This window comes from Plecotus auritus, assembly GCF_963455305.1.
Source record: "Plecotus auritus genome assembly, chromosome: 6".
Lineage (NCBI taxonomy): Eukaryota > Metazoa > Chordata > Mammalia > Chiroptera > Vespertilionidae > Plecotus > Plecotus auritus.
The window spans coordinates 152581544-152595445 of NC_137773.1; the positions used below are offsets into that span (position 1 = coordinate 152581544).

Sequence of the window (13902 nt, forward strand, 5' to 3'; positions counted from 1 at the left end):
GGCATTTTTGAAAAGAAATAACTCAGAACACTTCAGGTCTTAATTTCAAAGAACAATAAAATTGCTTCCTCAAAGTTCTGAGAGCAGAGTTTATCCTCAAAGTTCTGAGTTTATCCTCACTAATTAATAGATAAAACTTTTAATCCAGATTTCAACATTTTTGCCCTACTGCTGGTTACAAATCATGAAATACTCAAAACCAAAGTACAGTCCAAATCACAGTTTAATGAAACCATGAGGAAACATTAAGATTATAACAGTTATTACAGGTTTCTTGGGCAATCCACGTCTCAGAAAAATATGTAAAGCCTTAAAATTAGAAGTTAACACATTGCAGACGGATCACGAGAATTCTCGTGTTTTCTGTTCTAAGGCTTGTGGCCAATCATGAGAATTCTTTAAAAAGATATTAGCTTGTAAAAACATGTAATAAATAACTTCAAAATGCAATGGGTATTTAATTTTAAAGCGTGCCTTTAACATTTATGTAAAACATTATGTAACATTTTTTGTACTCATTCAAAAGAAACTTAACTGGCCACTGGGTGTGTTAAGAGTCCAATGGCATAAATAATTTTCCCAAATCTACTCATCAACCAGGGTAAGGGGAATTACCATTTCTTGAGTTCTTTCATGCCAACTCTTTCATCTTGTCCAATTTAATCCTAACAAGCCTGAGGCAGAGTCATCATCATCCCTTACATGTGAGGAAAACAAGGCTCAGAGAAGTTAAATTCCTTGCCTTGATTAGAACAGTATTTCTCAATCTCCACAACACTGACATTTGGAGCCAGATAATTCTTTGTTTGGAGAGGTGTGGTACGGGGGTGGGGGAGCTGTCTTGTATATTATAAGATGTTTACCAACATCCCTGGCTTCTATCCACTGGATGCCAATAGCATCTGCTCCATTTGTGCCAAACCAAAACATCTCTAGACATTGTTAAAACTACCCCCAGTTGAGATCCACTGAGTTAAAGGGAAGAAGCCAGCATTTTCATTCAATGGACAACATACCATTGAGTTGAGTTAGGGATAAATGAGGGTCTTTGCCCTGACAAGCATTAAGACAGGCACACCAGCCCAGCCAGGGTGGGTCAGTGATTGAGCATTGACCCATGAACCAAGAGATCCTCAACTGGATTCCCAGTCAGGGTACATGCCTGGGTCGTAGGCTCAATCCCCAGTAGGGAGCATGCAGAAAGCAGCCGATGGATGTTTCTCTCTCATCAGTCTTTCCATTTCTCTATCCCTCTCCCTTCCTCTCTCTCTCTCTCTTAAAAAAAAAAAAAAAATTAAAAAATCACTAAAAACCATATTAAAAAAGAAAAGAAAATCAAGCACACCGTGACAGTCTGACCTTCAATCTACTCCCCTTAGCCAGCCCCAACATCAGCTCACTCCTCCAACAGGTCAGTGGCATGTCCACTCATCCACTTATGCCTGTTTAACAGTTTGTAGTAATTTCTGACTCTACCGTCCCCTTCATCCCCTGTATCGTTACTGCCCAAGTTCTGCTGGTCTTTCCTAAAAGTAAAATGTCTCTCTAACTTATCCCTACTTTCTGTTTCCTTCATTCTAATATAGGTATAAGCACAATTCTCCTCCATTTTTCTACTAACAGAAGAAATCAGAAGGAACTAATCTCACTTGGCTCACAAAATAAATTAAAGGTATACATCAAGATATCATAACTGAACTACCAACCTCTAGGGTGGGGGGCTAGCAGATCTCAAAAAGTGGTCAGTAAAGACCACATTCTTTTTCTGGAGTGGAAAGAAACTGGAATTTTCCATATGACCTCAGTCACTTTCACAGCCAGATGTCAACTCTCAGTAAATAACAGCCTTGGCAAGAATTAAGAAAAGGACATAGCAGAGATTAGTTTGCATGCCATTAAAAGTGGCTTGTATACTATTTCTGGCACTTGTGCCATGTACCACTTTTGCTGCTCCAAGGGAATGAAGAACTGACACAATAGAGAAGTGAGGTAAGATTCCCAAAGAAAGCTTGAGCCAACCAGTATTTCTGCCCCTCCCAATATATAAACCGAGATGCAGGTAGATAAAGCAAACATTTCACTAGGGAAACTCAAACAAAATATAGTTACAAAGGCACATGTGTCAAATTTTCATAACATATATGAGTATACAGCACCAAAGGCTAACATATTACTATTGAAAATGAAAGGTCATTTAAGGTGGAGGAAATCCAGGATGTTTTTAAGTTGATCTCTTTCTTAGGCAGAGAATAGAACTTCACTAATTTTGTATTAATCATTTTTAAGAAATAGAACTTTACTAATATTGTATTAATAGTTCTTAGGAAATGCTTTATCCTTTTTTATTTTAAGGCACCACAATCAAGATCACTTTAAATCCAGTATCTGAAATTGACAACCTACTCAAAAGTTTTAATTTATACTTCACAGTTTAAAAAACAACAATGTTCAAGAAAAGTATGATAGGTGACACACTAAATATTTCTGCTTCAGTTATTATTACTGAGTTTTTCTGTAAAGGGCTGAACATCAAATAAAAGTACAGAGTGGCAAATATATTTCGTTTCAGGGCCGTATTACTATTACAATTTTACCAGCTTATTCATTTTAAGTAAGTAAATAATAAATTAAAATAATTTTCACGAGAATGTGCCAATATCTCAGTTTTCAGAAAGAATGAAGAATATGTCATGCTAAATTGCTGTACTTCTTCTTGGGAGACACAAGTTTAGGTCAGCACGTTCATGCAATGATCAAAAAGTCAAACTGAAATACTTTATTTAAGCAAGGCGTTATAATTAACTAATTCCAGTTCACACAGTCCAATTTTATTTTTTTTAAATAAATCTTTATTCAGATTATTACAATTATTTCTCCTTTTCCCCCCCATAGCTCCCCTCCACCCATTTCCCACCCCACCTTCTGCCCTTACCTCCCCCCCACTGTCCTCATCCATAGGTGTATGATTTTTGTCCATTCTCTTCATGAACCCCCCTACCCCTTTCCCCCTGAGAATTATCAGTCCACTCCCTTTCTATGCCCCTGATTCTATTATATTCGCCAGATTATTCTGATCCTCAGGTTTTTAATTCACTTGATTTTTAGGTTCGCTTGTTGATAGATATGTATTTGTTGTTCATAATTTTTCTCTTTACTTTTTTCTTCTTCCTCTTCTTTAAGAATACCTTTCAGCATTTCATATAATACTGGTTTGGTGGTGATGAACTCCTTCAGCTTTTTCTTATCTGTGAAGCTCTTTATCTGCCCTTCAATTCTGAATGATAGCTTTGCTGGGTAGAGTAATCTTGGTTGTAGGTTCTTGCTATTCATCACATTGAAAATTTCTTGCCACTCCCGTCTGGCCTGCATAGTTTCTGTTGAGAAGTCAGCTGACAGTCGTATGGGTGCTCCCTTGTAGGTAATTAACTGTTTTTCTCTTGCTGCTTTTAATATTCTCTCTTTGTCTTTTGCTCTTGGCATTTTAATTATGATGTGTCTTGGTGTGGTCCTCTTTGGATTCCTTTTGTTTGGGGTTCTGTGGGCTTCCTGGACTTGTAAGTCTATTTCTTTCACCAGGTGGGGGAAGTTTTCGGTCATTATTTCTTCAAATAGGTTTTCAATATCTTGCTCTCTCTCTTCTTCTGGCACCCCCATAATTCTGATGTTGGTACGCTTGAAGTTGTCCCAGAGTCTTCTTACATTATCTTCAACTTTTTGGATTTTTTTTTTTTGCTTTTTGCTTTTTCGGTTGAGTGTTTTTTGCTTCTTTGTATTTCAATTCTTTGACTTGATTCTTGTGTTCCTCTATTCTGTTTCTGGGTCTCTGTATAATATTTTTTATTTCAGTCAGTGTATGTTTAATTTCTAGTTGGTCCTTTTTCATATCTTCGAGGGTCTCGTTATATTTATCGGCTTTTTCTAGGATATTCTTAAAAAGTCTTATAACCGTGGTTTTGAATTCTATATCCAGTCGTTTGTTTTCCTCCATTTCTTTCGTTTGTGATCTGATTCTTTGACCCCGCATTTTCATTGATTCCCTGAGTTGGTAAGGTAGATATTTGTGCTAGGTTTCCAATATGGCCCAGTGGGTCTGCTTCCCAGTTAACCTGAGGTGGACACTCTTGGTGCACCCCTTTGTGGACTGTGTGTACAGCCTTGTTGTAATTAAGTCTTTATTGTTGTTGGTATCACTGGGAAGAATTGACCTCCGGGCCAGTTGGCTGTAAGGATCAGCTGTGTCTATGCTGGGAGAAGCTCGGTGCTGGAGACAGCCTTATAGGATTAGACTTGCCAAATTGCAATAGGCTCTGTGCTCAGCTTGGATGGGGTGGAGTCTCAGTCTTGGCTTCCTGTCAGCCTTGCCCTTGCGCGCATGTGCGCTTTCATTCCTCCGCCTTCCCCAGCTCGAGTCTCCGCCTGAGAGTCCAGACTCCCCCCACAAGAGCATGGGTCCCCAGGGGCTCGCCTGGAACTGGGGTTCACTGCAGTCAGAACTGGGGCTCAGTGCAGTCAGGATCCTCTGACTCCCTTCCACTAGGGAAAGCCTGTGGCAACCTCCGCAGCCTTTGTGCGCACTGGCCCGCGCGCGCCTTCAGACTTCTGCCTTTCCCAGCTCGAGTCTCCGCCCGAGAGTCCAGAGTCCCCCCGTAAGAGCGTGGGTCCCCAGGGGTTCGCCCGGAACTGGGGTTCAGTGCAGTCAGAACTGGGGTTCAGTGCGGTCGGAGGCTTCCTTCCCCCTTCCGCCAGAGAAAGTCAGCCAGGCTCTCAGCCGCCCTTCCTCTCTGCGCGCACAAAGCCCCTTTGCCGTACCTCCAATTCTCTGTGAGCTTTTCTTTTTCCTTCTAGTTGTAGAATTTTCACTCAGCCAGCTTTCCTGTGGTTCTGGATGGTGTCCGTTCTGTCTTTTAGTTGTAGTTTTGAAATTGTTGTGCGAGGCAGCAGTTCAGGTGTTTACCTATGCCGCCATCTTGGTTTCTCTATCCACACAGTCCAATTTTAATTCACACATTCTCTAATATCTGATATGTTAAATTATTAAATAATTCTATTATCCTATCTAATAAAAGAGTAATATGCAAATTAACCATCACTCCCCTACACCCACAAGCCATGCCCACCAGCCAATCAGGAGCAAATATGCAAATAAACCCACCAAGATGGCTATGGCCACAGAGAGCAGGAGGGAGGCTTGGGTTTCCCCGGCAATGGAGGAAGCCAAGCTTTCCGCCTGCCCTTGCTGGCCTAGGCCTCCACTCAAGGCTACAAAGTTTCAATGATAGAAGATACATAAATCCAAACAGAAATGGCGGCAGCCACGGAGCTGGAAAGAGCAGGAGGCTAGGGTTGCCCCTGCCGATGGAGGAAGCCAAGCTTCTGCAGCCCTGGCCGGCCCAGGCCTCCGCTTAAGGCTTCAAAGTTTTAATTATAGAAGATACATAAATCCCAACAGAAATGGCTGCCGCCACGGAGCAAGCAGAAAGCTTGGCTCCGCTCCAGGCTACAAAGTTTCAATTGTAGAAGATAAATAAACCCCAGATACCAGGGCCTCTGCTTGAGTCGCCAGGGGGCGTGGCCGGCCTGCAAACCACCACAGGCCCCTCGCCCAGGCCACCCCATGCCCCAAGGGAACCCCCACCCTGATCTGGGACACCCTTCAGGGCAAACCAGCCGGCCCCCATGCATGCACCATGCCTCTATCCTATCTAATAAAAGAGTAATATGCAGATTGACCATCACTCCAACACACAAGATGGCTGCCCCCAGGTGGTCAAAGATCCTGCCCCCATGTGGACACAAGATGGCCACCACAAGATGGCCAGCAGGGGAGGGCAGTTGGGAGGGACCAGGCCTGCAAGGGAAGGCAGTTGTGGGCGATCAGGCCAGCAGGGGAGGGCAGTTGGGAGGGACCAGGCCTTCAAGGGAGGGCTGTTGGGGGCGATCAAGCCTGCAGGGGAGGGCAGTTAGGGGTGACCAAGCCGGCAGAGGAGGGAAGTTGGGGGCGACCAGGCCTGCAGGGAAAGGCAGTTGGGAGGGACCCAGGCCTGCAGGGGAGAGCAGTTGGGGGGGACCAGGCCTGCAGGGGAGGGCAGTTAGGGGTGACCAGGCCTGCAGGGGAGGGCAGTTAGGGGTGACCAGGCCTGCAGGGGAGGGCAGTTGGGGAGGACCCAGGCCTGCAGGGGAGAGCAGTTGGGGGGGACAAGGCCTGCAGGGGAGGGCAGTTAGGGGAAAACAGGATGGCAGGGGAGCAGTTAGGCATCAATCAGGCTGGCAGGGGAGTGGTTAGGGGGTGATCAGGCTGGCAGGCAGAAGCAGTTAAGGGCAATCAGGAAGGCAGGCAGGCGAGCAGTTGGGAACCAGCATTCCTGGATTGTGAGAGGGATGTCCGACTGCCCGTTTAGGCGCAGTCGGACATCCCTCGAGGGGTCCCAGATTGGAGAGGGTGCAGGCTGGGCTGAGGGACACACACCCCCGTGCACGAATTTCGTGCACCGGGCCTCTAGTATAAAATAATTACAATTCACACATTCTCTAATATGTGAAGCAGAAAGAAAAAGCAAAAATTAAAAACTGAACTTGCATTAGATGCCCAGTTACAGCCATCTTAAGGTGATGCTTTTGATCCCTGCTATTACTGTCTATAACCTAAGAAAGTCTTGTAACATTTCATTCAAATTTTTTCTAAATGGATCAAATAAGCCTAGCCTAAACTAATCTAATTCAACACAGTCTGAGTAATTTCCTTGTAATTCTAAGATATATGCCTTTGTCAATAGTCACGTAAAGCCTTGAAGATAGAAGACATATGAACAAATGCATATAAATAACAGCCATATAAATTCAAGAGGAAATGCATCAATTTAGCCTGACATATTTTTTCCAAGAAATCATTTTCTGTATGAAATGATAGCATTAACCTAAGTTTACCCAACCAATTTTTACTTTACTGCCTTTTACCAACACATATGAAAATGGTAAAGATAATGTTGTCACAACTGATGCCTGAAATCTTTATAAAAAGAATGTCTTTTAACAAAATAAATATGAGTAGACCCTTTGAACCAATTCTTAAGAGATCTTCAAGATGTTACATGTTAAAAAAAATAATTTTTTAAAGATGTTACATGTAACAACAGTGTAATTTAAAATTCATCCCAACTAACTTTACTATCAAACTATGCTGTTCTTTTCAGCTTTAAAACAAAATTTAACCTTGTCAAACAGATTAAAGTTAACCATGATCTCAAAAGAAAATCAGACTTGAGCCTCAAGGGGTGTGTGTGTTCCCTAGGAGACCATTTTGATTGATACTGCTTCAGTTAACAGAGTGGAAATCTGCTGACGTTAAATGGAGGATAAAAACATTAAGACAAATCAAGTATTTAGGATTCAACTGTCAGAAGGCTATTGCTCAGAAATTATCTCTGCGTCATCCCTCCTCTGTGTTAAATTACTACGTTTATACAATGTTGTCACATAATCTTTTAGTTTTGACTCTTGCCTAGAAGTATTGATTAAAAATAGTATTTTACTAACAAAACTGCAAATAAATTACATTTTTCAACACCTAAAAATATAAAATATTTTAATAACCTATTTTCCTACTCCTACTTAAAGGAATGAAATTAAGGTAGTTTCTTGTCCCTTTTTCTGTATAGTTCCTCCAACTACCCTAACACAATCTTTCTTGGACATTCCTAGTTAATAATTTGTACTTGAATAAGCAACTACTTTAAAAATTAAAGTGTAAATAAACATATTATCATTTTTAAATGCTAGCCAAAGAAACCAGGGGAATCTATTCTAGACCCATTAGCTCTGCCTATAACCTTAAATTAAGCATATCCTGAAGTCTTGAAGATCATTACATGTTTATCCATTAGTCAAAGAAACTAATGGCTACGATTAAATAGCTTTATGTACATTAAGTTTATACTGGTTTTCTATGGAAAAGGCCAAATTTATTCCAAAGAAAATATCCATTATTGGGAAAGAGAAACTATTTGCAAAATTATCCAGCTAAAAAATATCTTTTCTAATAAGCCATCCCTTTACACATATATGACTAATTAAAAAACACACACACAGAAAAGGGGCCTTTACTTATCTCAGATTCCTAAGTGGTATCTGTTTAGATTTATGATAAACATGCAAAAGGGAGTTCCAAAGCATGTGGATAAAATCATAACCCACAAATGGATGTCCAGGACCAGTCCCTGAAATTCCAGGAAATTAACACTTCAAATATTTCTAGTGACTAGCAGGAAGTATGCATGAAGCATCTGGAGGTTAAGGCTAAAAATTTGTCAATCTTTGCTGAGAAAGATTAAGTGGACCACAAGAGGTCCAAAAGAATCAAAATTTAAGTGCCAAAGAAAATTACCATAGTTGCTGAAAGGAATCAGATAGATGTCATTCCCTCCAACAACCACTGTAGACATGGCACACTACCTAAGAACCTTCATGCTAATGCTTCTGGGAGCCACTATCAATTCTACCCAGTAAATAACTATAGAGATGTGACTTATCTACAAACCTACTGGAGGATTCTGTTTCTGGGGAATAACAGCAATTGCTCATTCATGCGTGCTAACTGTGCATCAACCATCGTTTTGGGCACATCGCATACCTGGCTTTATTTATTCCTCACACCAACCCTCCAAGCGGGCATTATTCCATTTACAGATGGGTAAACATTAGAAGCTGAGAAAGCTCAGAAGCATAGTAACTCATTAGATTTTTAGGAGAGAAAAAAAATAACTTGTCAGGATTCAAATCCAAGCCTGTCTCTTCCTGCACTGGCCCCTGGCTTCTTGGTAGCACTCCAACTTTCTCTATGGGCTTTAAGCCACAACACTATAGAAAATTCTGTTGTTAACTCCACTGATGCCTAATAATGACAACTTCATGGACAGCATTTTAGCCACTACTGTTTTCCTTTTAGCATTCAGCTGTCATAACAACCGCATTAATGCCTGGTGATATATTAGTATGCAAACACTGGGCTAGGCTATTTATAGTTAGTATTTATTGAGCACTTACTATATGCCAAATACTATTATACCTGCTTACAATCATCTCAGAAGGTAGGTTCTATCAATATCCTTATTTTATAGATGAAGAAACTGAAGCACAAAAAAGCTGTAATAATTTGCACAAGGCCAAATTATGTTAAGTGGGGATCTAGCATTCAAATCAGATTGCCTGGTTCCAAAGCGCACGTTAATGCTAGCCTTCCTCTGTCCCAAGAAAATTTATATAGGGTTTCTCATTTAATCCTCTTAACTGTGGAAGCTATTGTCAATCCCAATTTATATATGAGAAAACAGACTCAGAAAGGTGAAGTCACAAAACTTTTAGTATTGAAGGCATGATTTAAATCCATTTTTGTTTCACACCCCTAAGATGCTAATACACCATGTCAAAGGAGAATACTAACTATAGAAAGAAAAGGGATAATAATATAGGGTAGTCCAAAAATATATATACACACTTGAACAGCTGATAGCTCAATTGATGTTTCTTCCTTTTCAGATTTAATCCATTGGGATTAATAATTATTCAAAGTGTGTATACATTTTTGAGACACCCAAACACACACACATATATATGTATATATATTTCAAAATGGTCAATAGCTCTTAAAAATTTCTACACTGTATAGAAGTTCTTTAAAATGTTTAAAATGATAAAAGAAAAATGTTATGGTAATGAGAAAATGACAAAAATGGCCTTTTGATTATTACAAAGCAGAAAAAAAACCCGTTTTTAAGAACTGTAAAATCTTTTATTATGAGGCCAAATCATTCCTATTAGGCCATAAAGTACAGAGAGGCCCAGCCAGCCACAAGCATACACCATGCTCCCTTCTCACAACCACTCCCTCCCACCTCAATAGACAATATGACAGTGGGCTTTCCTAATCATGCTCCTCGTCCTGAGATCAAGAAACAAAAGTTACATCTTAAGAAATCACCTTCTTTAGGCTACTCTCTTAAATCTGTAACATTCTCAAAGCTGAAGCTCAAGTTTCAGATGTTAAGATGCAACTACCAAGAAACAGGTATATGAATGAATGCACTTAACATTCTTTGTCTCTTGTACAGCAAGGACTTGCCTTTCTTAATTCCATAAACTAAAAGACAAAGAGGAAAAGGCCTCAGAAAAGTGATTTTTCCATACTACCAGACAAAAATAGAACTGCTTTCAAATGCTGTTTCTAAAGAACCAATTAGACAGTATTACTCCTCTACAGTTATACACTTTGGTTTCAGAAAATGTTTTCCACCACTTATCCATCCAAAGCAGAACTAAGCAATATAATCTTGCCTCTTGTCATATTTCCCATATATCCCAGGGGTCTCAGACAGCAACACAGATTACTGCATGAAAGAAACATCTATTTTTAAAATTACTAATCCTACTTAGAACAATCAAGCTTACATTCTCAACAAGGGAAAAGCAAATTAGAAAGCAGCCAGCAAGCGCTACAGCAGCCCCTTTTACCAGACTGTACAGAGTTTTAAAACCAAAAGATACAAGGGGACAAGTTGTAATTTGTAATTATCTTTTATAGCATCTTGCAGCCAGGAAGGAACACACACACACACACACACACACACACACACACACACACACGTCAGTCCAAAGCATAACTGTGGTGGTTTAGGGAGGGTAAAAAAAATCACTTATTCAGAGTTTTCAATGCTTTTAAAAAATAATCAGTGCTGTGTTAGAAAAGCATTAAATATTTAAATGTGACCAAAGGAATCAGGTAACACGTGAATGATAATCCAGTGTGTCCAAAGTGTACAGTGGACAAACAGGTTCCACTTCAACCTGCTAAATGATGTTCTGAAATAGGGTGGAACTTTAAGGAAATCACCGCATAATATTTCATTAATTAAGAACTTTTTTGTGTGTGTGTGAACTGAAAAACGGTGAGTTTCCACTCCCCCAACGCCGTACTTAATTAAAAAAAACAAAAACAAAAACGTTTTCTTTCTTATAAACGAATCCAGTCACATACCATATCAAAGCTTGATGTGCAAATAGACATGCAGTCCCTTTTATTCCCCCTCCCCATTTCCACTTCCTCTCTAGTAATTACTTTCAAATAGCGATTTAAACAGAATCTATCTGAAATGAAAACTTCCCTTCTGTACCCCAAGCTAAAGGTTTGACAGGAAAGCAGAATCAAGCTCAGTCGCCTCACGGGACTTTTAATTTCCGAAATGTCTTATGTTACCAAAATAAAAACGAGATATCCTAAGGAAGCAATTCTTTGGACACTTCACAATTAAAAGAAAAAAAATAAATAAATAAAATCGGGAAAATAAAAAAGGTGGGGAAAGGAAGACAACTTAAAAACAAACCACCACACCCTCAACTCCGCGTTGTAACCCGTCTGCCAGGGGCCTTTACCTTCATTTTCCATTGAAACTGCACTTGGTTGGTGGCTACAAAGTCTTTAGTGTCAGCCACAGCCACACTGGGGATAGAGAGAGGAGGAAGACAAGGCAGAGAAGCCCCCGGAATCCCAGGCTGTCACCCCCGCTCCCGGCCACGCGTCCCACGGCTGCTCCCACCACCCCTAGCAGCAGCATCTGCAAGAGAAACCGGGAGAAGCGGCGCTGACAAGAGACAGGGCGAGAGGGAGAATGCCCGCCCCCCCACGCCCCTCCGACAGTTCGGGAGCCCCAGACCCCGCGCCCACCCTCGGTCAGCCGCAACGCCTCCAACTCAAGCTGGCAGGGCGGCGTCCAAGACACCCCACCCAACAAGGTATCCCCGGACGCCCCCTCCCTCGGGACCTGGAAGTTTCTGGAAATGGGTAATATTGGTGCACTCCCCAAACCCCAGATCCCCTCCCTCCGGGCAGCTGGATACTCACCCGCGGGGCTCGCCAGGGCGCCAGCGCGCCTCGAGCAGAAAGGAACGGCTCCCCGATCGGCGGCGCAAGGCGGGAGCCAGTTCCCAGCGTGAGGAAAAAGCGACGAGAGGAAGGGAGGCAGGGCGGGCGGGGAGGGGAAGGGAAGAGGAGGTGAGGGACCGGTCACTGTCGGCCCAGCCCGCTCAGCTATACGGCGCTGGTCTACACCCGCCTCAGCCTCCTGCGCTCCGCCCCTCCCCGCCGCTCGCCGCCCGCCGCCCCGGCGAGCCCCGCACTCCCGGGCCAGCCGCGGACCGAGCTTTGTCGCTACTACTTCCGCTGCGAGAGGCGCGCGCGCACGCGCACTCGCACGCACAGGCGGGAACGGCGGAAGTGAAGTGAAGACAGAGCTGCCCGCTCCGAGTGGTTTATGGTTGGGTGCGGAGCAGTCCGGTAGGAGTGCGCGTGGACCCTGGGCGACGGTGCCCACCAGTTTCTACGCACCCACTGGGCGCGAGAGTGGGATACCCGCCCGTTCCCCCGCGCGGGCCACGCATTCCCAGGAGGCAACCATGAGTTTGGGGTGGGCAGGCACAGTCATGGTAGTTGTCCCCGAAGTGTTGGAGCGCCCTCAACAAAGGCGACTGGGAAAGCCCCTTCCGTCGGGTTGGTGGTCACTATCTCCGCAGGCGACGCGAGGACTGCCGACGGAAGGGGCGAGCGCAGAGAGCCACTGGGGTTCTTATTGGGACCTCACCACCCTCACTTGCAGACCCCTGTTAGGCGCGCTTTGCTCTAACTTCGGGAGCTGGTCATTGAGGGGCGATTTCCCAAAGTTCTGTCCAGATGAGGGGGTCTGCTTCAGTGTCCGTGAGTAATGAGAGGACAGAGAGATCAGCCCCAAAGAGCTCAAGGAAGGACTCAACCTTTTTCATTCAAGTGTGTAGAACCCAAGAGGTTGAAACAACTAGAAACCGAGAGTCCAGGGATGGAAGCTGAAGAACGGGCACTGCCTTCGGCTACTGGCTATTTCTTTTGCCGCTTGAACCTCCTTCACTTATTCAGCACCTAACCCAGACTCCCAATAAGTGATTTTTAGTAAGCCTTGGTAAGCCAGACACAGGAAACAGAAACGAAGTCCTCTCGCACCCAAAGCCACTAGAGGGCAGGGCTACACCTGCTGGTGAGCGCATCCTCCAAAGAACTCTAGAGACCGCAAAGGACAAACCCCTCCCTTACATGCTAGAGGTATTTTTCTCTATCAACAGTTACACCCATTAAAAATTTTAGCCCTGCCCTAGCCAGTGTTGCTCAGTAGTTAGAGTGTCGCCCGGCACACCGAAGGGTTGTGGGTTAGATTCTAGGAGGTCAAGGGCACAGATCTGGATTCATCTCGGCCCCCCCAGCCCTGGCGCCTGCGGGAGGCAACCAATCGATGTGTCTCACATCCGTTATTCTCTCCCTCTCATCCCCTCCTCCTCTCTCCCTCCTTTGCACTCTCTCTACAAATGAACGAATTGGGTGAGGATTACCCCCCAAAATTTTTTTTTCTTTTTTAGCTCTTATCTCAGGCCCGGTAACATATGCCAATGTGCTCTCTGATCACATGTTCAATGTCCAAATAAAGGGGTTGGCTCTTTTTCCTATGCTTTGTCCCAAGTAAGTGGAATTTGTCTATGGGCAAAAATTCTGGACAGCTTTCTATATGTACTTTTCTTTCAGGAAACGTTGAGGTTTTATTCAGCAAGGTCACTTTAAATTTCAAAAGTGAAACCATAAAAATCAGAATGAAATAGATTTCTAGTCTCAAGAGTTACTCTCTATGACCCACCTTTGGCTTGCAAAATTTTTGTCTAATCTGGTGTTACAAGCCTACGATTTTGTACAATGAGTCTGCTATTTGCTCAATGTTGTAATCAGTTTTTAATGATTATTAGTTACACTACAGCATTGCATTAAAGTCATAAAGCTTCTAAAGTAGGAAATGTACATAATATAGACATTATTTGATATTTGCATGATCTTACAAAATA

At 42.8% G+C, this 13902-nt stretch overlaps 1 protein-coding gene across 5 annotated transcripts in view; it reads right to left on the reverse strand.

Annotated features, from left to right (window-relative positions):
• Positions 1-13902, reverse strand: part of ATP2C1 (ATPase secretory pathway Ca2+ transporting 1) — a 136406-nt gene that overhangs the window by 99662 nt on the left and 22842 nt on the right. The window contains exons 1-2 of one of the 5 annotated variants that reach the window (XM_080674604.1): positions 12166-12237; positions 11422-11603 (exon numbers count right to left, since the gene is read on the reverse strand). The exons of 2 other annotated variants lie outside the window; for them this stretch is intronic. In XM_080674604.1, coding sequence (XP_080530730.1) covers positions 11422-11427 — 6 coding nt within the window. In that variant the 5' untranslated portion in view covers positions 11428-11603; positions 12166-12237. Of the gene's footprint in view, positions 1-11421; positions 11604-11890; positions 12238-13902 lie in introns of those variants that run through there. 2 more of the 5 variants (XM_080674603.1, XM_080674605.1) reach the window with 2 other exon arrangements.